Source organism: Conger conger, chromosome 15 (genome assembly GCF_963514075.1).
Source record: "Conger conger chromosome 15, fConCon1.1, whole genome shotgun sequence".
Lineage (NCBI taxonomy): Eukaryota > Metazoa > Chordata > Actinopteri > Anguilliformes > Congridae > Conger > Conger conger.
Window position 1 is genome coordinate 22,574,186 of NC_083774.1, and position 24,346 is coordinate 22,598,531.

Genomic DNA, 24,346 nt, shown 5'->3' on the forward strand with positions numbered 1-24,346 from the left:
AAGCTTCCAAAAGAATATGTTGCTGAGTTTGAGTAACATAATTAAATGCATTTTTTGAAAAATACATTTGTTGCCAGTTCCCACCCTTTCATATTAATTTGCTGCTTTGACATGCAGTCCACTCATGCCCAATTGACCAGCAGGGGTCGCTAATGAGTGCTGAAACACAGACCCTTAACAAATTGATACCTCCCATACCCTGGGCAACACAATCAGCATTGTGCAGTGCCCTATTGGTCTACAGGCCAGAGTCGGCACTGGTTGGATTTGATCCGAAACAAAGGAACTCACCCTTGCACCACAGTGTGATTCCTTAGCTGAATGAGTGATCCAGTTAAATTAATTTCTGATTACACTAATTTGTAACGTGAGTGTTATATCTTCATATTTTACACATTCCCTTTGTAGACTCAATATTGTTTTCTTTAGTATATCATAACACCCATTGAATGATCTTTAATTGTTCTATTAAACTGCCACCTGAAAGTGAACGTTATTTTAATGATAATGTGGTTTGTATAATAGATTCCTATTCCAGTTGTGAGATAATGTCCTAACACAGCAAAAGTTGAGGGACAGGTATATATGTAGGACTCCTTCCATTTCCAGGCCTAGCAGAAAGCCTGGATCCTCACAGCAAATGGAAAGCTGACCCTGTTTTACACAGTTGGTGTTTATTTGTCCCAGGGAAGCTCTGTGATATCCAGTAACAGCAGTGGTTTGGCAGCCTGCTGCTCCCTGAGATATAGTGATGTGTTTTATTTACAGTACCTCAATGGTGCTTGCTCTGAGGCAGAATGGCGTGGCCCTGCAGTAAAAAAAACATACATTTTTAAAGCACCGTAAAGTGTCAGTGGGCCAGAGAAATCAGTAAAACACAGAAACTAGGGCAAACTCTCCCACACCTGTGCGCAGTCCTGCTTTCCCGGCCTGCCAAATGGCTTTACATCTACAGTGAGAATTGCCTGTGACTTTTTGTGGTAGCAGAGTCCCTCCCCACCCATAACGGTTGGAGATATGCTGTATTTTCAAGATCAGACCATTAATGTAACCTTTTGGGACCTCATGGGGAAAAATATGAGGATAAAGAGAACCATTAGTAGTTGTAAACATGGCTGAGAGCGTCATAGGGAATGTAGACATGAATATTTAATATGTTTAACAGTTTGCTGCACAGCTGCAGTGGCAGGATGGCAGGCCTTAATGACCAAACTGTTTTCCCTTTCTACTAATACTACTACAGGTGCGTGTTGCTTTTTTAATACACAGAATAAAGAAAGGCCATTTAATTTTTATGGAAATAAATCTGACACAAAACCCTGCAGTATGAAAATAAGGCAGATCTGCGTGGTTGATGCCATCTGTTGTGGGAACAGTGTGGAGTTATTGTGCTAAGGATGGTTTTCAAGGGAAGATGTATAATCACCAATAATTCAATTCAGTAGCATATGATGAGCCTGAAGATTCTTCTTCCATACTCTTACTTAGTATGGAAAACACTGCATAGCACCAGAGCAACAGTAGTTGACCATGATCTAGGGCAAATTGGTCCTGGCCTAACTCACTATCTGACTGCCTGTCTATTTATAGATAGATTGGACGGTGATTCATCAAGCCATCAGGAAGAGGGGTATATAGTATATACAGGGAGAGAAAGAGGAAGAGAGAGAGCGGGACATTGTGTTCAGAATCATTGGCATAGCCCCAATTATCCCACATAATTAAGATGAGGGGGAAAGGCTGTTTAAAGGCTGTCTATATTTTAAGCCCATATATTGATTTTCCATCCATCTCATATCCTAGCATTTACTAAAGCTCTCACTCACCCCGCTTCTTCTGTTCTTATGTAAATTACATTGGATGTCTTCCTAAAGACACAGCAAGCACCTCTGCAAGAAAACTCCCGTCTTCCTGCTGGCTTGAATATGCAGAAATTAGCATGATAAAATACTCTAGGATCATTGAACTTAATATATAGCCCTGTATTCACCCAAAAGAGGGAGCCAATGACACAAAGCAGAGGCAGTTTACAGGGTGTCCTCATTGCATTATGTTCCATTTTAATAATGTTAGAAGGCACTGGTGTGTAAGAAGGAGGGTTCAATTCGATTGCTGTGCCAAATTTCAAAGAGAAGAGCGTTATCCATTGTTCACACAGCTGGACCACAAAATTAAATTTGGTAGCAGTGGTCATCCTTATCAAAACAATGAACCAGAATGTGCATAGGCAAGTGCTTTATTTTAAATGCAAAATCAATCTCATAATTACATAAATTAAAAAAAGAAAAATCTATCAGTATGACTTGTGGCTCTTTAATCTGCTGTAAAGAATTAGAATCACAGCCAAATTAATTTGAGCTGGTGATATTTTCCAGCTCCAGATATGTTTTTAATCAAAAAATATTACAATCTATTAAATGGCAAATGGGTAATTGTATGACCATTAAAGATGAATATTGCTGGTTTTAGGTATACAATGAGGTGGATTAACAGCAGGCCCCTCTTTGTGTCTGAAAAATATTTTTGACACTTTTACTTTGCTTTGCTTACATAAATACATTTACATTTCATTAAATGGTTTCTGTCCAATATTCCTGTACCAATTCTTTTCACCAACAGTCTCTGAATTCAAATGTGCTGATCATCTTGCTATGTAGCTGTCCATATTTGATTGATAGCGCCCTCTTGTGGAGGGAAATCGTATTTACAAGATTCAAGAACTTTGCTATTCTCCTCCCAGGAAATTCAATCACTGGTACAGTTTTACCACCATTGAAACAAACACAACTAATGTTACTAATAATCATGACCATAACAACCAAGGATGCTGGTTTGAGATATTTTTAATCATTCCATCATTAATCGTGAGTACCAACACACTTGCTTGCTCCAGGTGGTGTGGTGGACACTGTGAATTTCAGTGTCATCATTGAAATGCAAAACATTTTTTCCCCATTCTCACTACAAAGAGACATGTCTCGTTCCTCCCTTTTCTTATTACCAATTAATGCTTTCAGTTGCAGATCTCTTTGTTTAACTTTGAATGACAGTCTTTGTTTTCACACAAAGGATAAAGAAATCTCCCTGATCTCCCCTACACAGCAGGTATTCTTCATACATATTATTCAAACATAAAATTAAAACTGTATCCATTATACCAATGCTACACATTTGCTTGCACACCATTGCACAGCATTATCCCCTGACTATAAATTTGAAGGAGAAAGAAGCAGGGGTAATGATCCAAGTCACCGTTTCAAAAATTCTATTTTCAATTCAAGAACAAACAAAATGATCTTGGTATGATGGAGTTTGTAGTTTTGACATCGCTCATCAGCATAAAACCTGCCAAGAGACTCAAGCTTCTGATAGCAGCTATTGTTTTGACTTACTTCAAATGAACATCTTTGCTTTGGCTGAAACCCCAGTTTCTGGCTGCAAATCCAACCAGAACAGGCACAGGTCTTTTACATACAAGAAATATAAGTGGAAAATGAAAGTCTATTAAAAATAGAGTCAATTTTGATGATGGAATAGATAGCCATCTTCTCTTCTATGGCCTTTGTTCAACAATTTAGCTTCTGCTGTCTGCTGTTACCTACCCACGCACACATTCACACACACACACACACACACACACACAAACATACACACACACACACATTTCTGCTGGGGGTAGGGGCTCCTTAAATGATTTCTAAACTTAAGGGCAGATGGTGTCATTGTCTTTGTGTGCCTTGCATGGGCCACCGTCAGTCCTACCCTTTCTCTGTTAATGCCATTACCCCCCTCAGACCATTGAGGAATGATCCACTTCCTTAAATGTTACACCATTTAAATGGCTAAATTATTAGAAACTTACAGCAGATGGGCAGCCATCTGCCAGACACCCGATACTACAGATGAATATTTGTCTGACAGTACCGCTTTGACCTCAGTTTTGATATCAGAGTTCTTGAAGCATTTTTACATCTCATAAAAATGTTCCATCCACATAATACAGATTCTTTTAACTTTTTACAGAATGTTTTTATTTGTTTTATACACTTTGTTCATGGATACATTTTGTCAATCTTCTTTATAAAGAAAGGCAGACCACCAAACATGGACATCACAGACAGCCCCAACAGAAGGCAATGTGCACATTTTAAGTTTGTGAGAAGTTTGTAAAACATGAATATTATCAGAAAAGTCACAGTATGATGCTTATAATATTATACCATACCAAAAAATATTGTGAAAGTGTTTGCATTATGTACAAAGTATATCTACAATAACCCAATAGCTCCTATTTTACTAAATTCATTTCAGGGAGGCAATGCTGCAAAGTCTGCCCCTTGGGTGCCATCAGTGCAAACGACCTAAAAGCATTTAGGAGTTGACACTTTTAATGTAAGGACTGGAAATTTTGCCACTCATGTCCAAACAAGTTTATCTGCCCTCTATGTTCAGCACGCATAGCTCTTTAATCGAGCAAGCCACGTTAAAGTCACTCGATCCCGTATCATGTACGTACTATAGGACCACAGCTACCTGAATAATTTTAGTCTGTGAAGCTGCTGGATTAGCCTACATCGATCACTCAGGCGCAACTGTTTCTAATGTATTGACATGTAAATTAGTCTAAACTAGTGCCACCTCAAAATGTGCATTGAACCTAACGTGTAGCCAGGTTTTTCCGTATGCTACATTGATAAGTTGCTAGTTGTAAAGTCAGCCGGCTCTGATGAAGGAATGGAAAAGTGAGATGGTGAATCATAACATATTCAAACGTTTCCGCACGTCATTCTCTCACACCTACGTATTACTCATCATAGCTAACTACCTACAATAATGTTGTGACCACTCCTACCCATTCTTGATACCGTTTTGCTATTTGCTTGCTTCATTTACCGCAATGTACGACCGGATGTGACTTTCGCAATTCTCCTGCACTGCGACTGTGCTACGCGTCAACCACTCCTACAGAAAGGGGTTTGACTTACCCTGTAATTTTCACTTATGATTGGGCCGTGGGATTTTAAGATAACGCCTTAGCAACATATCGGTCTTCCAATACGCCAGAAGACATCCAGTAGGCTTTACGCAAACTGTTCCAACTAATAAAATTTGGGTTCGCGAACGACGTAGCCCGACTCCAGGTATAATCTCGCTTCTGGACCTGTGGTAGCTAGCTAGAGAAGCTTGGCTCGTTGACTGTTTTTGGCGTTTGACTTCAAACACGTCCAATCTCTGCCCTTTTCATTCTTTTCATTTTCTTTTTTGAAAGGAGCTAAATCCTGAAAAGCTGAAGTTGTTACGGTAGCTAAGGTAAGAACCGACTCACCCGGCTCTTGATCTCTCCAAAATGGCTGTTGTATTTACCATGGGAGCGTAACAATCGGTTGTCTGGCTATTTGGCTAGCTTGCTCTCCAACCCAGTTACGGCCATCGTATAAAATGGCGTCGTAGAAAATCGACACGGGCGTTTAAAACGAAGTAGCCATATATCGTATGTGGCTAATTAGTTAGCTTCTCGGTAACTTGACTAGCATTTCGATATATTTATCAGCAGCCTTTATTCGACGTTGTTGGCTCTAGCTAGTTAGATTGTTAACTTTGCCAATATGAGTCAACGTGGCTAATTTACATCTGTTGTGGAATGCACTATGTGAAATAAGTTACTAAATTTTATGCTAAGTTTAATTTAATGTACCGTTGTAACGTTAGCATTAGCTTGTTTAGTTGACGTTAGCTATCTGTATAGCTTGCTAGCCGTCGACGATGCCGATATCGACGATAGTCGTGTTTTTATTCGATCGCAACATCATTGTGTTCGTTTTTGTCCGATTTGTGTTTGGATTTAAGTGGCTAATTATCTCGTTTCCAAGCACACATTCCCTTTGCGTAGTTGGCCCTCTTCATTCTTTAAAATGTGACTACTGGCTTGCTATAACATAATTTGAGAACGTTAAGTTGGCTAGGCTTGGTAGCTAGCTAATTGTTCACTAGGCCAGCATGTATTGTTGGTTAGCTATTAGCTAGCTATGTTATATGTGTACTGATATATTGACTGACGTTATGGGAATGGAAATGTATATTTGATCATACGTAACGCTAGCTAACGTTAGACTGGTTTTATAATTATGTCGGTTGCAACTCGTTTTACTTGGCTAACTGTTAGCTAGCGTTGCGAGGAATTTGATGCCGACGAGCATTGGCTTGCTAACACTGGCACGCTAAAGCCTGTTACTTCGCTAATGTGTAGCTAGCGAACTAGGCCAGTTGCATGGCGATCAGCGAAAGTTGGTTTGTTAAACTGACCCAAGAACATTCACTTAAGTTTCATACACATTACATTATTACATTAACGGCATTTGGCAGACGCTCTTATCCAGAGCGACGTACAGTTGATTAGACTAAGCAGGAGCCTCCCCTGGAGCAATGCAGGATTAAGGGCCTTGCTCAAGGGCCCAACGGCTGTGCGGATCTTATTGTGGCCACACCGGGGCTCGAACCACCGACATTGCGTGTTCCAGTCACGTACCTTAACCACTACGCTACAGACCGCCTTACACGTGACATAGCCAGTTAGTTAACGTTAGCCCAGTGTTAGCTAACGATCAAGTTTTAATCGTGAACGAGATGTCGATTAAAATGGGGTTTTACCAGTTAACCAAGCCGGCACATAACACACTTTTCTGAACTATCGTTTTTAACGTTAGCCAGGTTGCTAATGTTACATAAACGGATATTTTTACGTCCTTCGAATGTTCTAATTGTCATTTTCCTTTATTTCAGTACGTTCTCCCCACCCCACCCTTTGAAAATTATTCTTTTGAAGATTCGTTGTCAAGCCGCCAAAGTGGAGAGTGTGATTGCAGAAGGGGGCGCTTCTCGTTTCAGGTGTGTGGCAATGTAGCCCAGATGTTTTCATGCTAAAGTGACCGTCTACTCCAACCAAGCTTGATTGCCTTTGGCAGCTGTATTGTTGTAAAAATTACTTGCCAAACGTTTCACTACACACTAGTTTTATTTAGGCCAAATTGTAATTTGTTTTGAAAAGAAATGGCCGTTTAAAGACACTAATCCACTAAAATGCACATGTGGTCTTGTTTGTGCTGTGGACATAGCTGTGTTAACAGATTTGGGGCTTTTTCAGTGCTTCTTCGGGTGGAGGAGGAGGTCGGGCTGCACCTCAGCACTGTCCCAAGACTGTCGGCAACAGGTACACAAAAGCCTTACTCTTAGTGTGGAGAAACTTGGTCTTTTGTCTGTACCGAGTAATTTTTAGAAAGGCAGCGCATCAACTATTATCTCCAGTAATCCCTTGTGTAAATTAGTTATGTATGCAGCTGCTTTTGTCTTGTACAGGTGCCCATTTTAATGTATCTGTCTTTTTAGAGGCATCTGTTCAATCACCAGACTTGCCCATATTACTTCACCTGTATTTTTAGCAAGAGTCTGCACCTTGTAGATACTTGTTCACTCATTCATTCTCCTGTGTTTTAGCGAGTGCCTGGGGAAAGCCCCAGGTCCTAGCGTTCAGAAATGGGTTCCTTCACGAAGCACTAGACGAGATGTCAACTCCTCCAATGAAAAAGAGCGACACGATGCAATCTTTAGGAAAGTAAGAGGGTATGTATTGCTGTTTTATTCCTCTTTAGATGAGCAATATTTTATTGCAGCCTGTGTGCATAATGGCTCTTGGATTTGCTGGGAAATGCTGCCATTTTGTTACCTTATCAGCTGCTCTCTATAACCTAGAGCTGTTTATATAAGATTTCCTCACTGAGGACCATAAAAATATATACTGTAAACAACATTACTCTGTCTGGTGGTGATAGTGTGATAATGCTTCCCCCCCCCACCCCCTGCTTCCTTCTCCAGCATACTTAATAAACTCACCCCTGAAAAGTTTGACAAGCTATGCCTTGAGCTCCTGAATGTGGGTGTAGAGTCAAAACTCATCCTAAAGGGAATCATCCTGCTGGTAAGCGTGCATTCTGATATTTACTTCTGCTGAATCTGTCGATTGTACATTGCTGGCTGGCAATTAAGCACTTTCTTTTCTTTTTCTTCTCTCCTCTCTCCTCCTGGGGTTATAATGTGGTTGGCTGTCAAAGTGCTGTACACATTGGCATAATAGAAGTTGACTTTACTTAAACTTAACCCACTATGCACAGGCAGCGGTGCAGTGCTCGCCAGTGTAACACTGTTTATTTAACTTCACATGAGCTGCAGTGTTTGACCGCTAGACACATCCTTGTGAATTTGCTGTAGGTCATGAGAAATCAAACGGCTCATCCCTCGTGATGTGCCGTTTTCAGTCTTAAACGGCTCGCAGCTGTTTTGAATTGGACAAAACTGGATCTGTACTTAACAATACTACAGAAATGAAATCCACTGAACTGTTGTTTTGTGACCTGGTCTGTTGACACATTTTCTTTTCTAACAAGATTGTAGACAAAGCCCTGGAAGAGCCCAAGTATAGTTCGCTATATGCTCAGCTGTGTCTGCGCTTGGCAGAAGATGCACCAAACTTTGATGGCCCCTCCCCTGAGATCCAACCCAAGCACAAGCAGAGCACGGTAGGCATGGGTTTGGCAGTAGATCAGCCCAGGATCAGAACTCCTTTGGTTTTGCATTTCAGTGCTTTAATTTAATTTGATTCCTTGTGAACCAGAAGGGGCTAACTGCCTCGTATGATGGGAAACGTTCAAATTGTTAAACAACTCAAGGGAAGTAGTTATCATTTGCGTAAGCTATTACTTATGAACATGGTCTCCAGAAAATAGTGAAAAACGAAGAATTTTCTGAATTGTGAAATTTCTTCGTTCTTCCTTTTATCTGCCTGTTACTTAGAGAGGAACTCAAGTACAGGCAGCAAGGGAGGGAAATGAGGAAACCTTTTACATAATTTGAATGCATCCATTGTCATCAGACTGCTGAGAATTGTGGGGAAATTATGGATTTACCACAATTCTTCTAGTGTAATTTTGATTATTCTAGTGCAAAATGTGAAATTAAATGTTCAATTCATATTTTTGCCCAAAGCCCTGTGTTTACTTTGGAAGTTTTTATTTCATTATTTGGTTTTCCAGACTTTCAGAAGACTTCTGATATCAAAGCTTCAAGATGAATTTGAAAACCGTACCAGAAATGTTGAAGGTTAGTCTGGTTCCTTTTTTGAAAGGATGTGATGTCAGTTTTCCACTGGGTTTTGGGAACGAAGAGGAACTATCCACAACAGGGGCTACACAGTTCCTGGAGTGTGTTCATGTTTGCTTTCCCATGTCACCTAGAGGACTGTGAAGATTATGCAAATAATTTTTATAATGGGATTTTGACTGGTTTTGTTCATTGTTTAAAGGCTCGTCTGCCCTGAAGTTCCTGTTGAATGTTTTGTTTGCAGTATTGGATGCTTGTTTTGCTTGTAGCAATCCTTCCTAATATCACGTTTCACCATTTGGCATTGTTCAGTCCTGCACATGCCTCCCCAACAATTACTGGACCTTGGAAAAGTGTTACCTCATGAGCAGTGACCCAAAAGTGGCCCAGGATCCAAAATTGGCCTGGAGTCAGAAAGGCCAATAGCTTCTGAGTTCCAGAAAATGTTCCTCGGGTGGAAATATACCTAATTGGTACTCTGTAGTTCAGTGGCTCTGCATCATGTTTCTAATCCTATGTCTAATTTCTTCCTCCTAGTCTATGACAAGCATGACAACCCTCTTACTTCTGAGGAGGAGGAGCAGCGTGCCATTGCCAAGATCAAGATGCTGGGCAACATCAAATTCATTGGTGAACTTGGCAAACTGGACCTCATCCATGAATCTATCCTTCATAAGTGCATCAAAACAGTAGGTCCACTTTTTGGGTTGCTTATTCATCAATTTAGAAAAAAAGTTCTTGTTGCCTGGAATATGCTCATGATTGTGGCTGTTTCTTTGGGAATGCTAATGCCATTCCATTGTTTTGTCTTAGCTTTTGGAAAAGAAGAAGAGGGTCAAACTTAAGGATGTGGGGGAGGATTTGGAGTGCCTCTGTCAGATAATGAGAACAGTGGGGCCTAGACTGGATCATGAAAAGGCCAGGGTAAGTTTTGACCAGCTTTTGAAGGATGTCTTCTTTCCCAACTCCCCCCTAAAAAAGAAATGTCCTTTTGTCTAAATGTAATTTCTGTCTTCTCTTTCCCAGTCTTTGATGGATCAGTACTTTGGCCGAATGCGATCCTTAATGAACAACAAGGAGCTGCCTGCCAGAATCCGTTTCCTGCTGCAGGACACTGTGGAGCTGCGAGAGAACAACTGGGTTCCTCGCAAAGCTTTCCTCGACAACGGACCAAAGACCATTCACCAGATCCGCCAGGATGCAGTGAAAGTGAGTGTGCAGATGAGTTTAGCTGTTTGGAGTGAAATAGAAATTGGTTGAAGTTGCCACTGTGCATTCACTAGGAAGCCAGTTATAATTTCCTTCCTTTTCTTCCAGGATTTGGGTGTTTTTATTCCAGGAATGAACCAGGGAAGGACAGACTTCTTTCTGGAAGGACCCTTCATGCCGGCCAGGATTAAAATGGACAGGGAAACTCTAGGGGGGTTGGCCGATATGTTTGGGCAGATGCCAGGTATGTTGTGTTTGGCGTGTCTGTGTTTGGGGATCAATGTGTCTGAGTCGCCTGTTTTATAACCGTTTGTGCTGCTCTGCCCCCTCCCAGGCAGCGGGATTGGCACAGGGCCGGGGGTCATTCAGGACCGATATTCACCCACCATGGGACGGCACCGCTCCAGCCCGCTCTTCAATGGCCACAGTGGGCACAACATCGCCCCTGTACCGCCAACCCAGTTCGACATGGGGAGCAAGCCTTTTATGAAGTCCAACCAGGCAAGACCCTTTCCTGCTCTCTGTTCTGTTGGATTTGTCAACCCAGCTAACCTAGCACGGGCTAGATTCCATCTAGCCTTTAGGGCAGGCATCCGTTGTACTTTTTTGTCGTTGGGGAAAGGCACGCATTCCTGGTATGACTTATGTTGGGCTCTTCCCTGAGAATTCTGCTTCTCCCTCACAGGGACAGAACCTGCATTTCCAGAACCAGAACCATTCGTCCCAGCAACAACAGCAGGCTAAGGACACGCCCCCACGCTTCATTAAGAAAAGCCAGCTCAACATGGATGAGGTAACTGCTGTTCAGTAGCACATCCCAACAGCCTGCTGCTGTCCACTTTAAGATGGTCTTCATTTGAGTGAGGGGTGTGCATTAATGGCTCCTTCCTGTTCCATAGATCAGTCTGAGGCCGGCGCAGTCTTTTCTGCTCAGTAAAAACCAAGTGCCAAAACTGCAGCCTCAGATCCCCACCATGATCCCTCCCAGCGCCCAGCCTCCTCGGACACAGACTCCACCCCTGGGACAGGTAAGCATGATCCCCTCTGCCTTTGTACCCACTCCAGCCCTGGGGCAGCGGTTCCACTGTAGCCTTTTACACTGGTTGGGCTGTAGAGTGAGGGATTTGAAGGTTTTTTTATATGGGGGTGATTTCCCCTGGTGAAGCTGCCCTGATTTGGTGAGCCAGGTCTGGTGGGTTGATCCTGATTGACTGAATTGGGTGGTAACTTGTTTGTTTTTCCCACCAGCCTCCTCAGCTTGGCCTCAAAACCAATCCTCCCCCAATCCAAGAGAAGCCACCAAAGACCACAAAGAAACCACCACCTTCCAAGGAGGAGCTTCTCAAGATGACTGTACGTGCTTTTATGCACTATTCTCTGCCTCTGGCTGTACAACTAAACTGTGCCATATTGGAACTTATGTGGTGCTAACCCTTGCACTGCTGCTGTATCCTAGGAGACCTTAGTGACGGAGTACCTGAACAACGGGGACCTGGGGGTGGCGGTGAATGCCGTGCGAGAGATGAAGGCTCCCAAACACTTCTTGCCTGAGATGCTGAGCAAGATGGTGGTGTGCTCCTTGGACCGCTCGGACCAAGACCGGGAGCAGGCCAGCACGCTGATCCACACCCTGCGTACTGAGGCCCTGGTCACTGGCGAGAACTTCATGCAGGTACTCAAAATTTAGCACCTTCAAGCTTCCTCCCTCCCCCTCTTCTGTACCCCCCCTGCCCTCTCTCAGCTCTTGCTGTTCTTTTGAATGCCACGCCACTGATGTGCTCCTATGAACACTGTAATTAGACCGGCTGCTTGGTTTCCTTGAACAGGCCTTCCAGAAGGTGCTGGACCAGTGTGCTAAGATCGAGGTGGACGTTCCCCTGGTGAAGTCCTACCTGGCGCAGTTTGCGGCTCGGGCCATCATGGCCGAGCTGGTGAGCGTTGCCGAGCTGGCCCACCCGCTGGAGAACGGCGCCCACTTCCCCCTGTTCCTGCTCTGCCTGCAGCAGACCGCCAAGCTGCGTGACCGCGACTGGCTGACCGACCTCTTCCAGCAGAGCAAAGTCAACATGCTCAAGATGCTGCCTGGTGAGCACGCTCAGTTCTGACCCTGTGACCCGGCTCATTGAGCATGGCCCATTGCCTCAGTCTCTGCTGCTACCCTCCCCTCAGGCTCAGACACTTGGACAGCCCTGTTTAGGTTTTGTTTTTGGTCTTAATCTCTCCCTCTCCCTCCAGAGATGGACCAGAATAAGGACCGCATGCTGGAGCTGCTGGAGGGCAAGGGGCTGAGCTTCCTCTTCCCCCTGCTGAAGCTGGAGAAGGAGCTGCTGAAGCAGATCAAGGTGGACCCGTCCCCGCAGGCCATCTACAAGTGGATCAAGGACAACATCTCGCCCAAGCTGCACACCGACAAGGGTTTCGTCAACATCTTGATGACCAGGTAATCTGAGACTGCGGTTCTCCGCTGGAGGTGACCCCTCCTGTGGGCCTGCTGCCCTGAGAAGCATAGCTTTGTGGGAATGATCCTGCCGCCTCCATCCTGACGTGTTGACTGTCCTTTCCCCAGCTTCCTGCAGTACATTTCCCATGAGCTGTGCATGACCGAGGGGGACGAGCAGCTCTCCGCTCCCTCCAAAGAGCTGCTGGACCAGGAGAAGCAGCTGCTGCTGTCCTTCAAGCCGGTGATGCAGAAGTTTCTGCACGAGCACGTGGAGCTGCAGGTCGGCGCTCTGTACGCCCTGCAGGTCCACTGCAACACCAACGGCTTCCCCAAAGGTGAGGACTGCGCAGAGAGAATGTTCGGTTGAGGCTCGGTTTTTTATGTTTCTGGTAAGTGTGGCTGTGGTTTAAGGTGTGTAGCTAATGCAGATCTGTACATGTTGGTTTCCCCAGGCATGTTACTGCGTTACTTTGTCAGCTTCTATGACATGGAAATTATCGAAGAAGAAGCCTTCCTTGCATGGAAAGAGGACATTACCCAAGAGTTTCCTGGAAAGGGAAAAGCGTTATTCCAGGTAAGTTGAGAGTCCATACGAGTGATTTCTGCATTCACTGAGTTTGATTTGTGTCCTTGCCCGGCAATACCGAGCTAGTAGATCTTCCTTCAGTTTGTGCTTTTGCATACATTTAGTGTTGGCTTAGTCCATTATACATCAGTGCTGTGATTGGCTATCTGTCTCCCAGGTGAACCAATGGCTTACCTGGCTGGAAACCGCTGAGGAAGAGGAGTCTGAGGAAGAAGCCGACTGAGCCAAAGCCTTACGATGCGGAGAAACCATGGATCTGTTCGTTTTTCTTCCTCCTGTTCCACTCCTCCTCCTCCTCCCTTTCTCCTTTGTTACGCATTTATATTCAACCACTGCGAAAATTCATTCCACTGTAGTTTTGGCAATGTGAAGCAGAGGCATGTTTTCCAGCTTTTTTTTTTTCCTTTTTTTCATTCCTTTTTTTTTTTCTTTTTTTTCTCTTTTTTTTAAACATACGGTCTTAAAGGCATCCTGGTGTACCACGTGTAGATGAGATTGCCAGCATGAGGTCGCCCCAGTTTGCCAATTGGTGATGGACAGAGAACCCGTCCCGAAACGCTGCATTGTGTACGCTTTTGAGTTAACCAATCGCAACACTGTAAGAATGCACTTTGCCTGGCGCCACACTCGAGTCGTTGCAATATTCATTCATCCTTTGATTGTTACAAAGAATCCTAAACTGTAATCATTGGTTCGCTGCCGTAACTTTTGAATAGTTCTTGCCTGTGTTTCTACCTCCTAGTGCTGGGACTTGTCATGGACTTGGGAGTCCCGTTAAATGAAAGCCCTATATTAGCCTGGGCAAGTGCACAAGTCATTAATAAAAAAATGAATAAAAAAATACCTGGTTTACTTGCACAAAATGACCTGATTGTGAGATTTCAGATTAAGACCTTTATAAGTGCTTCTTGTGGATGTGTGGATCGTAAGAAAATGGAAATTAAGCCTTTTAATTTATGGCCTCCTGTCATGTGCCCTCTCCCCCCTCCCTCTCCCCCCCTCTTTCACCCATTTTGTGATACTTGAATTTATTTTCCCTTCCACCATGTTCAGGGACTAAACTTGGCCTGTTTGGATGAAACCTCTTTTGATTGAACAAGAACATGTAAGACAAGTGAATTTTTAACCTGTTTTAATTGGGTAATAAAAGTTAACACATGAAACTGAACTGGTGTTTTTGCCTTGTATTGTTGAGGTCTTTCGTGTGAAATGAAATCCCTGCCTGGGGTGTGCCGTCTTCGGCTGTGCTGCATTTGGGTTCTACCTCGGTGAATCTGCTGGTAATATAATTGGCTGTGCCTTCATCACAAACACTTTGGGGTCTTCAGTTTATCACCTGAGAAATTGAATTCTTCCTATAAGGGCCTTTAGGTTGTAGACCTGGAGATTCTTTCCATGTGCCAGTGAAGTTATGCGCTTAAGATCAATGATGCCCTGTTTGGAGTTTGTCGCTGTGATATTAAGTAAACCGAGTACTAGAAGGTTAAGGTTTGGTCTGTTCTTTAATTTCAGTATTGGCCGTTTTGCTGTTGCTCCCATTCCGTATTAGTCTTATTCACATGTTATGACTTCACTGAATTTAACAGTGATCGTTTCCATTCATGTATATCAAATTTCCAAAACAAATGTAATTACAATTTTTAGAAACGTGAAATAGCTTGTATTTAAACATCGAGCTGTTGCACGTGTTAAATTTCCTCCATTCCAGCCTGGGGCTGCCCCTGTGAATGCTGGTTTTCATTCCCACCACATAATCAGCTGGAAATGTCTTATTTGAGTTCTATTTTCAGGCTGACTGTTAACCTCTTAAGCCACATTCTGTCAGACTATGCATGCAAGAAGGCTAGAACTCCCATGTTTTTATTGTGCTATATTGCAAACAATCGCAAAAAAATGTCTTTCGGACCAAATGTTCAACTGAGGTTACTCAAATGACTCGTTAAGTTGCTGGACCCATGCGTTCAAGGAAAATCTGAAAAATTAATCAACACGTTTGGCTCTTTATTTGCTTTGTTTTTAGTGTGGTTTAAGAGGGCAAATAATCCTTTGGAACCTCAATGGCACATAAGAGAAGTTAACCGCTTGTTAAAGTTCTGGTATTGCAATTGTGGCTTGAATAAAAACCAGCATGCATAGTGTGGCCCCAGGACCAAGTATGGGAACCACTGGGTTGAATTAATTGTCATGATTGGTAACTGACCAATTGGGTGCAGATGTGAAATCCATAAACTGAAAGATAAGCTGAAACTGAGGTGATAGTCAATTTGACCAATGTCGAATGAGTGTGCAGCTGCGTGAAAAGGATATTGATTTGAGGGGGGAACGGAAAAGGAACACACATTTGATCAACATGCACTGATACACGGATGTAAAATAAAAATAAAAATTGTTATCCTGCAACCACCCAACTCCTATTTCAGCTCATCAAAGCCTCACTTGGCAACCCTGTATGGGTGTGATCCCAGACTTTGGTTGTTTTAGAACTGGCCCAATTAATTTGTCCTGTTTAAGATGGATTAATGAAACCAATAGCCAGAAGGCTGACGTCAAAAACACATTTTAATGTTTCACAACAGGGACAAAAACAAACATGTACAATAAGCTGCACTACAAACAAGGTTGGATATTTAACCGGTAGACTGGAACCTTTCCACAGACCTTGAGTAACCATAGAGCTGTGACCTCATTCGTCATCTGTAGGGAGCCAGAAGTACTCCACCACCTTCTTGCTCCTCCTTGGCAGGGTGATGTCTGGTGACTCTGCTGCAATGGGGGACAGCTCGCTGAAGTGGGCAGGGCCTGATCCTTTCCCTGTGCCGGGGGCCACCACCCTGTACATGGTCCTGGACCAGAAGAACACGTCACACTGAACAGGCAGCTTTTGATAAACAAGCTGGGCAGACTGGTAACAGATTTTGCTCAGTATGTCCTCGCACCATGAGAGAGCTTTAATGCTTAATTTTTTTTTTTTTTCAATTCTTTTTTTTTTTTTTTTCTTTAAGAAAATAAGTCACTTATCTGCCACTGTATAATTGTAATTGTATAATGTAATTTCTGCCTAATTATTTTAATCTGTATAGGACAACTTGAAACAAAGTTTCAGCCTGTCACCTTTCGAGGTTTTAAAAGTATTTTCAACTTCATAATCTATATTTGGAATTTGACGGGTACATCCAAGAGGTCACCTTTGCACAGTGCCTCAGTAGCAACAGCACTATTAGTATGAGTCATCATGGCCATTCGATGAGTATCTCAGGGACAGCAGCTTAACTGCCCACACACTCTAGCAGCTTTCATACTCGGCACAAATCATCCGCACCATCCTTACCTCTCTGGGCTCCTTCCCACCTCCTCGCTCCCAGAGTCCGGCGAGGAAATGTACACGGGGTCACCTTCCTGCGGAGAGACCGGTCAGTCCTCTATATCATCGACTGATCACCATAGTAACCTCTTTAACATTCTGTTCCTTACTGACCCACCACTTAACATTGCATTTTATGGAGAAGTGGTGGAAAACTTCTGTTCTGTTGTTTAGTGTTTCCAAACAAGTTCGCTGCCCATCCTGGTGATGTATAAACCTGTGGCACAGCATCAGACTTTTGTTCAATGTGGCATCACACCGGGCACCCTGGTTCTCTCCCGGGTCCTGCCAGATCCGAGTATGGCCTGCACCTGAGGGAGCAGCAAATTGGACCGCCACTCCGAGGCTAGGGGGGCGTTACTCTGCGGGGAGGATCCCCATATACACACACCCTGAATGCTCCGGAATCACGGTCCGGAGCTCGAGATGGCACGGTTTGGAAAAGGCGTGTCGCTCTCCTTCCGGCTGCTGGGGGGCAGGGCTGTAGTGGGGAATCCTCAGCAGTGCATGGGGGATTGAAATAAACGGGTACAATTGGCCACCAAATTCAGGGGGAAAATGGGAAAAATCAAGAAACATTTTTTTCCAGAAATGGTACCGTAAAGTTCCGGGGGCTTCCGTCCTGGTTCTTCAAGATCTTCACCCTCTGGTCGCTTTCGGTCATGCACAGGAAGTAGCTCTTGATGTTGGCTTGACTCTAAGAGAGGATCGCACAGGCCAATTTGGTTTTACTGCAGGCCATGTGTGGTAGTGTATGAGCATGTGTAGAGGAAATGAAAGACCATCTGCACATAGTCATTCCGGCTTTACCCCTTACATCTACACATCATATATGCTAAATCAAACTCCATATGTCTATTTATTGGGATATTAAGGTTTATTGACTTGAATACCTAAATACCTTCTGCTGGCTTCATCAGTGAGAACCAGTGGTACCGGTACTACCATAGTAACTTTGAACAGTGTGGCACTTACCTGTCCCATGACGCTCTAGGAGAGAGTGTGTTGCACTTACCTGTCCCATGAGGCTCTAGGAGAGAGTGTGTGGGACTCACCTGGCCCATGACGCTCTAGGAGAGAGTGTGTTGCACTTACCTGTCCCATGACGCTCTAGGAGAGCATGTGTGGGACTCACCTGGCCCATCACGCTCTAGGAGAGAGTGTGTTGCACTTACCTGGCCCATGATGCTCTAGGGGAGCATGTGTGGGACTCACCTGGCCCGTGATGCTCTAGGAGAGAGTGTGTTGCACTCACCTGGCCCATGACGCTCTTGGAGAGCATGTGTGGGACTCACCTGGCCCGTGATGCTCTATGGGAGGCGATGGGGAGCACTCACTGCTTTATTCTGTCTCTGGGCCTTCAGGTCCTCCTGGGCTCTGAAGATGTCGGCCAGGGCCTGATGCTTCTGTTTCCAGCTCTGGCACTCTGTGGCGCTGTCCTGTCTCTCCGCCTCAGCCAGCCTGCCGTCACGCTCCGCCTCGCGCTGCGCATCGCCGGCCTGCTCAGCCTGCTGCTCCGCTTCCACCGCCCTGTGCCGGGCACTCGCCTCCCTGTGGGCCGCGCCCAGACCGGGGACCCGCCTTTACCCCACAATGGCCCTGATTTCGAGCTCAATTTACCCTACTTCTACCCATGTTTTTACCCTGGGTTTTGGATGGAAGATACCATTGTTTGCATACAGTAAATTGACTTTCCGCAGGTGCCTATAGCCAAAAATCTCACCGATCATTCTGTTCAGACAGTATGTCTTTACCCTTTTATTGACCATGTTTTTAGAGCTGAAGCAGAATTTTGTCATTGATCTTTTTAACATGGTGCCTTGTTTTCCATGCCTGTAGCACTTTTTTACACAGCTCTTTGTGTTGAACTAAGAGGCGTTTTCCCCTGCCAACCGTCATTTCCTCATACCCTTTATGTCAGGTGAGCACCCTGACGTCAGTCTTTCCTGCCCATGCACATACAGTACAGCAGGCCAATCATACAATTTGGCCTGAGGTTGAAGTGAGTATGCACAGTTGTTGTCCATACGAAGCCATGTTTGCTTACTACTTATTTTTGTACATATTCATATCCAGTACCTATGTAACTTAGACTCCACTACAATTTAGGTTTAATGTAAACTTTTTCCACAAATCTCATCTCCTGTATATCTTCCAAATATCACTGGCCAAGAAAACACAAATGTTGGCCTACATTTCTTGCTTGGGTATTTTGGTTTTAAGACACACCCCAATAACATATTCTAAGCTTCAGCACCAGGAATGCTCATTCTTTTCAGAGTGATTGAGTGAAGCATTGTAGACCACAGAGAATCACTAGTGATGTGAGTATAAGCTTCATCCGACTTCAGACTCTGTAGGGATGGATTCATTAATTACAGCGAAGCACTGAATGACTTTACAGGCCAGGATGAAATTAAGTATGTTCAATTAATCTTGCCAATGCAATCAACAAAACAATTTACCCAGCGTATTTTAAGCCTCTAATAACAGCGAGATGAAGTGGAGCTGTCGCCAAACATCTGTTTTTCGAGTTATGTTCTTATATTTTCACACTAATGTCTCATTGTACTGTGATTAATATGCAACTGCTAGTGACTACGGTGAGCCTGAGAAACTGCCAGTATGTTTTTGCTGAAGCCCTTACATTATTACAACAAGCAGACATGGGTGGATGAAGATGGAAAAATATATAATGTAGCATGTAATAATGTACAGATCTATTAACAGACCCAACAGAGGTGACATATGAATGATGCTGCTGCATTGCAGCTTCTGGGGGCTTTTTATTGCTGTTGTACTGCATATGGGTGATTGTACAGGTACATTGCTGCAAATGGGTGCTTGTATTAGTGCAGAGCAGACTGTGAGTTGTAGTGGAGTTGTACAGTAATACACAATAACACAAGGTAAAAAATACAGTATGCATTTCTAGTATGATAAATGAAAAAATAAAGACTATCTGGGTAACCGCAATAGGTGAACAGGAAATGGTCTCACCTCTCTTTGAGTTTACTATTGTCCTCTGTCAGCTGCTTCAGATTTTTCCGCAGGTCGTTTCTGTCTTTCTCCAAACCTTGGTTTTCTTCCAGGAGCACCTGTCTCTCTGACGAAGCTCTGTCCAGTTTTATCTTTGTCTCAAAGTAATTTTTCTCTGTTTTGGCCAGGAGCAGCTGAAGGTCTGCATGCTGTGAAAGACAGAACCACGTGGTGTCGTGACTCGTGACTGACACAGAGGCTGGCACAGACTTTCCACCAAGGAATTCAGTATGAAGATGGTACCAGCCATGTGCGTGAGTGGAGCAGGTAACCAAGGGAGGACAAAAGGACCACTGCAGACTCAACTACTTCCTTAAACCCTGTTCCAAACTTCTATGTCTCGAGAGCTACCAGGTAAGTGCATCATACTGTTAGCACAGATGTACTATGTACTGTGTGCTGTGACTGTGCTGCAGTGGTGCTTTCTTTAGTTGTGCTGTAGCTGTGCTGTGCTTCTTGTAACTGTTGTGTATTGTAGCTGTAGCTGTGCTGTAGTAGCATCTTGCCATAGTGTGCCACTGTGCTCTGTTGTAGTTGTGCTGTAGCTGCCCTGTGCTGGGCAGTGCAGTCGTTGTGCTCTATAGTAGTTGTGCTGTAGCTGCCCTGTAGCAGGTGCACTGTGCTCTACCCTGTTCTTCAGCTGCATGAAGTCGTCACTCAGTTGGGCCTTCTCCTCTAGTACTTGCTCTCTCTCCTGCCTGCTGTTGATCGCCCGCGCCTCCGCCAGCGCCCGGCCCTTCTCTGCTTCGCCCCGCGATGCGTCCGCCTCCTCCGCCGCCCGCGAGCACAGCGTCGCCCTCTGCTGGCTTTGGTGCAGTTTCAGCTTCAGCTGGGTCGGGGCATCAAGGCACAGAACAGGTCACAGCAGCACAGGGCAGATATCTCACATGCCCATTTCTGACCTCCACCCCCCAGCTGCATTTCCAAAGGCCTACAGCACATTTGGCATGATTCCGTCTAAGACACATAACCCATACATTCTATTGTTTATTTGTGCTGATGTGTCACTATGAAATACCACTTGTGCTGTTGCAGATACGGAGCAGCGTGAACCATGACCTGAGACTCCATAACAAACGGCCTGTGTAGGTGTTATCGTGCCTGTTCTGCTGTTGAGAGTGAAGCCCTAAATGTACCAGAGGCCTATAAATACCAGAACAGTTGGAACAGTATGTTCACTCACCACTTCCCAAGGAGTTTCCTTTCTCATCACAGCAGTGCAGAGTATAAGTGCCCTCCAAAATTTCATACAAAGGCATAATTTAGATTATGAGCTACATAGCATGAATAGCCTGTTGTCTCCATAAATAGCCCAGTGAGTTCATATTGGCAGAACACAACTCTTCTCACACTAACACTGTTGTGGGATTTGAGCACAGGGGGATCATGGGGCAGCACTGAGTCCCTGACACTGCAGTGTGAGTGTATGGCTCATGGTTCACACACAGGAGCTGTTTGTGTTTTGCACTGACATCGAGCTGACATCTAGTGTTTTGTTGAGGGTAATACACCAGACTTGACATTGCCTCTTCTTGGTTCATATTTATACGTTTCACAGTGAACAGTTGGGAGTGCATGTTATCTTAAACGTGAGACAAAAACAGAACAGCTTGGCTGAATTTCAGTTTTTTTTATTTATTGTTATTTGTTTTTCAAATGATACAAATCAAAGCCACTGGAATTTTATCATCTACTGTAATACGTACTATTTAAGAAATGTTTTTGGGAATGGGCAGAAATTGTGTATGTATACAAGTATGTTGACATTATAAGATATAATTATGGCTCAGCCTTTAAGGTTTATGTATGTGGGCAATTAAAGGTGAACTATAATTGAAGCTATGCGGACAGGGCAGAATGGGGTCCAGCACAGTCGTGTGTGGGTGAGGCAGAAAGTTACCTCTTTGACCTGCGCCTGTAGCTCCTGGTTGAGATTCCTTAGGTTCCTCATGGTGAGCTCACTCTCAGTCCTCATCATTATCCTCTCCATGTGGATCTCATTGGACAGATACTTATTCTCATGCTTCAGCTCATCACACTCCTGTGTGGTGGAAAATGATATCCACATGTCACTTATGCTGAGCACTGACACTCTAAATAAAGAGCAATACATTTATAACACCCTTAGGAATGGTTCTTCATGGAGAATATCGCCACGGTGTGTGACCCAGCACAAGAAATGAAGGCAAATAGAGTCTGTGTTTCTGCGGGTTCCCTTCCATTTTCATTGTCTCAATTTTCAACTCCTTCATTAATGAGGTCAGGTCAGTTTGGCCCTCAGTGCTTAATAGTTACTGCAATGAACACATACAGTAACTATAATTTTCAACAAAAAAAGGGTTGCTATATCCATCCATATTGAGCAATTATCTTTGAAACAAAGAAGCAAGAGGAAGAGCAAGAAAACAGGTAAGTGGCAGGTTCACTGTGGATTCTCCAGCTGAATGTGTGAGCTGAGCTTTCTCTCCAACATTGGAAAGATAATGGCGTAGCATTGGAGACTGTTGTGTTATGGAGTCTGGAGAGCTGAAGTGTAGGCAGTCTCATCAATCAATTAATCAGAGGGTGAGGGAGGACATTTGAGTCTCTCACCAAAGCACACCCCCCACCCTGCAGAGGTAATGATTGGTTACATATCCAAGATTAATTGTGAATGTGTGAACACACTGTTGAGATGCTCCGATACATAGGTTTCTTCCGGGTTACGTTTTCAAGCATTCCCCCTTATCCAACATGGTTAACCAAAACCCAAAGCAAGTATAAGGCATATATCAAGACCTTACATGGTGGTAAACACAGGAAATGACACCATGCGAGATTACCTTCCTCTTCCTCACCAGCTCCCCCTGCAGGCGGCTGATCTGGAGGAAGGAGGCGCTGGGGCTGAGAGCGCTGACGGGTCTGACGGCTCGAACCGGGCGACGGCAGGGCCTGGAGATCCTGCCCAGCTCCTGGATCTCCTCCGCTCCGTCTTTACTGTGGGGGAAGCGGCCCGCAGCGGTGCCACTGTTGCTGAGGGAAAAGGATTTGGACAGCCCCCCGTCCAGCGCCGGGGTCTTCCCCAAAGACCAGCTCTGCAGGTCCCCGTGGGATGTGGCCTTCAGCGTCGTCATCGCTAAACGGGCTCATGGGATCCCAGGTCTGATCCAAATCCCTGTTATGATCCCGTAGCTGAGTTCCTGGTCGATGTGTTCGATGCTGTGGACTTCCAAGCTCTGGTACTCTGGTTGGTAACTTGTATGAATCATTCATGGGTAATGGGACACTTTCCTCAAAGGGGTGGATGGGGAACTTGACCCCTCGGGCCGCGGGGGGAAACCTGAACAGGGCTGGTTGATTACAGCAGTATAGCTGGCGGCCCTTGCTAATTACGATGCTGTATCTGTGAGGTTGGAGCAGCTAGTGTGGTGTAGCTTTAGATCCCCCTGCCCAAAGTGTTCTCTCTGCTCTCAGACATGACCAGCATCTTACTGTTCTAAACACCCAGCCTGTACCTCCAGAAGAGGTTGTGCAAGCTGTTGAGGCTGTGGCGAGGTCATGGTTCTCCCTGCCTGAGATTCTCACAGGTAAAAGCTCTGAAAGACGTCACAAGGTGCTTCGGGGAGGAACTCCAGTGTGATTCATTTCAGCAACTTGCAAGCGAAATGCAATCCTTGCAAATCAGAAATGCTAATTAGAATACATTATTCAGTGTTTACTGTTTAACTATGACATGTCCTGCCTCCCTGCTTTTGGCTTTTGCTTCAGACAGGCTCAGTTATAGATTTTGCGCATTTTGATTGGATCTGATGCAAGATGTTTTTTATCAACTAGTGTGTGACACAGTAAAGTAAAGGAAGATTAAAAGGGTTTGAAAGCATAGCCTGTCACCTGTTCTTACAGAAAGCAACGTTTACACAATATACATTTCCCCAGCCCTCTTCACTGTGCAGTCACACTCTCCTCATTCTTCCTCCTGTTGCTGTAACTGATGGCCATCATCATCCTCTTTCTCTTCTTTAATGGATAGGCTTATATTCCCAGACACCTCCCTTCTGTCCTTGAGCAAAGCATTTAAGTGAACAGAACACAGTAAAAATAGAAATTGAGATTAAGAAAACCCTAAATACTGAATTCACTCTGCAATATAAAGCCTTTAGCCAGGAGAAACAGAGTGGAACATGAAGTCTGTGCTCTCGCTCTGTCATGACTAAAATCCTTGTGGAATGGAAGGTTGTCAGGATGCATGTGAAAATGAAACTACCCATCAAACATAGGCCTATATTCACCACTTAGTTTGGATTTTAATGGGAAAACATCGTAAGGGTATAAGAACTCACTTTTTGTATTTTCAGGTAATAAATAAATACCCATTCATCCACGAGCAGCAGCCTAACCATGTGCCTACTAATTGTACACCACAATAGCCTGTGTAATGATTTTATACCATACAGCTGGTGAATATGGCACAGGAAAGAGACTAATTATATAATTGGGATATTTAGACAATTACTTGACGTAATAGGGGGAAAAGAAAGAAAGTGAAAGAAAGTCGACCTAGATGGAACACCAAATGCAGACA

At 44.2% G+C, this 24,346-nt stretch overlaps 2 protein-coding genes across 2 annotated transcripts; one reads left to right on the top strand and one right to left on the bottom strand.

The window, feature by feature from the left end:
- Positions 1 to 4,104: 4,104 nt before the first annotated feature.
- LOC133111076 (eukaryotic translation initiation factor 4 gamma 2-like) lies at positions 4,105 to 14,553 on the top strand. The gene is made up of 21 exons (XM_061221235.1): positions 4,105 to 4,133; positions 6,781 to 6,885; positions 7,142 to 7,207; positions 7,492 to 7,617; positions 7,870 to 7,972; positions 8,439 to 8,570; positions 9,084 to 9,150; positions 9,688 to 9,839; positions 9,964 to 10,074; positions 10,177 to 10,359; positions 10,468 to 10,603; positions 10,694 to 10,860; positions 11,045 to 11,152; positions 11,259 to 11,387; positions 11,608 to 11,712; positions 11,816 to 12,031; positions 12,186 to 12,444; positions 12,595 to 12,799; positions 12,926 to 13,134; positions 13,252 to 13,373; positions 13,543 to 14,553. Exons 1-21 carry the CDS (start codon positions 4,105 to 4,107, stop codon positions 13,606 to 13,608), a joined length of 2,796 nt encoding a protein of 931 aa, XP_061077219.1. The 3' UTR covers positions 13,609 to 14,553.
- A 1,415-nt stretch (positions 14,554 to 15,968) lies between these two features.
- On the bottom strand, positions 15,969 to 22,898 carry LOC133111077 (tropomyosin). Its single transcript, XM_061221236.1, has 8 exons — positions 22,608 to 22,898; positions 21,686 to 21,826; positions 20,414 to 20,614; positions 19,747 to 19,934; positions 18,084 to 18,297; positions 17,345 to 17,443; positions 16,714 to 16,781; positions 15,969 to 16,228 (listed from the first exon to the last, which is right to left on the bottom strand). The coding sequence occupies exons 1-8, from the start codon at positions 22,896 to 22,898 to the stop codon at positions 16,069 to 16,071; spliced, it is 1,362 nt and encodes a 453-aa protein (XP_061077220.1). The 3' UTR covers positions 15,969 to 16,068.
- Positions 22,899 to 24,346: the final 1,448 nt, after the last annotated feature.

Excerpts from the sequence above, each read along its gene's own strand:
- LOC133111077 (XM_061221236.1), bottom strand. The coding sequence starts at position 22,898 with ATGACGACGCTGAAGGCCACATCCCACGGGGACCTGCAGAGCTGGTCT. Across the intron at positions 21,827-22,607 it reads AGCTGGTGAGGAAGAGGAAG|GAGTGTGATGAGCTGAAGCA; the intron begins GTAATCTCGCAT and ends TCCACCACACAG. Across the intron at positions 20,615-21,685 it reads TACAGGCGCAGGTCAAAGAG|CTGAAGCTGAAACTGCACCA; the intron begins GTAACTTTCTGC and ends GCCCCGACCCAG.
- LOC133111076 (XM_061221235.1), top strand. The coding sequence starts at position 4,105 with ATGGACATCACAGACAGCCCCAACAGAAG. Across the intron at positions 9,151-9,687 it reads CCGTACCAGAAATGTTGAAG|TCTATGACAAGCATGACAAC; the intron begins GTTAGTCTGGTT and ends TCTTCCTCCTAG. Across the intron at positions 11,388-11,607 it reads AGACTCCACCCCTGGGACAG|CCTCCTCAGCTTGGCCTCAA; the intron begins GTAAGCATGATC and ends TTTTCCCACCAG.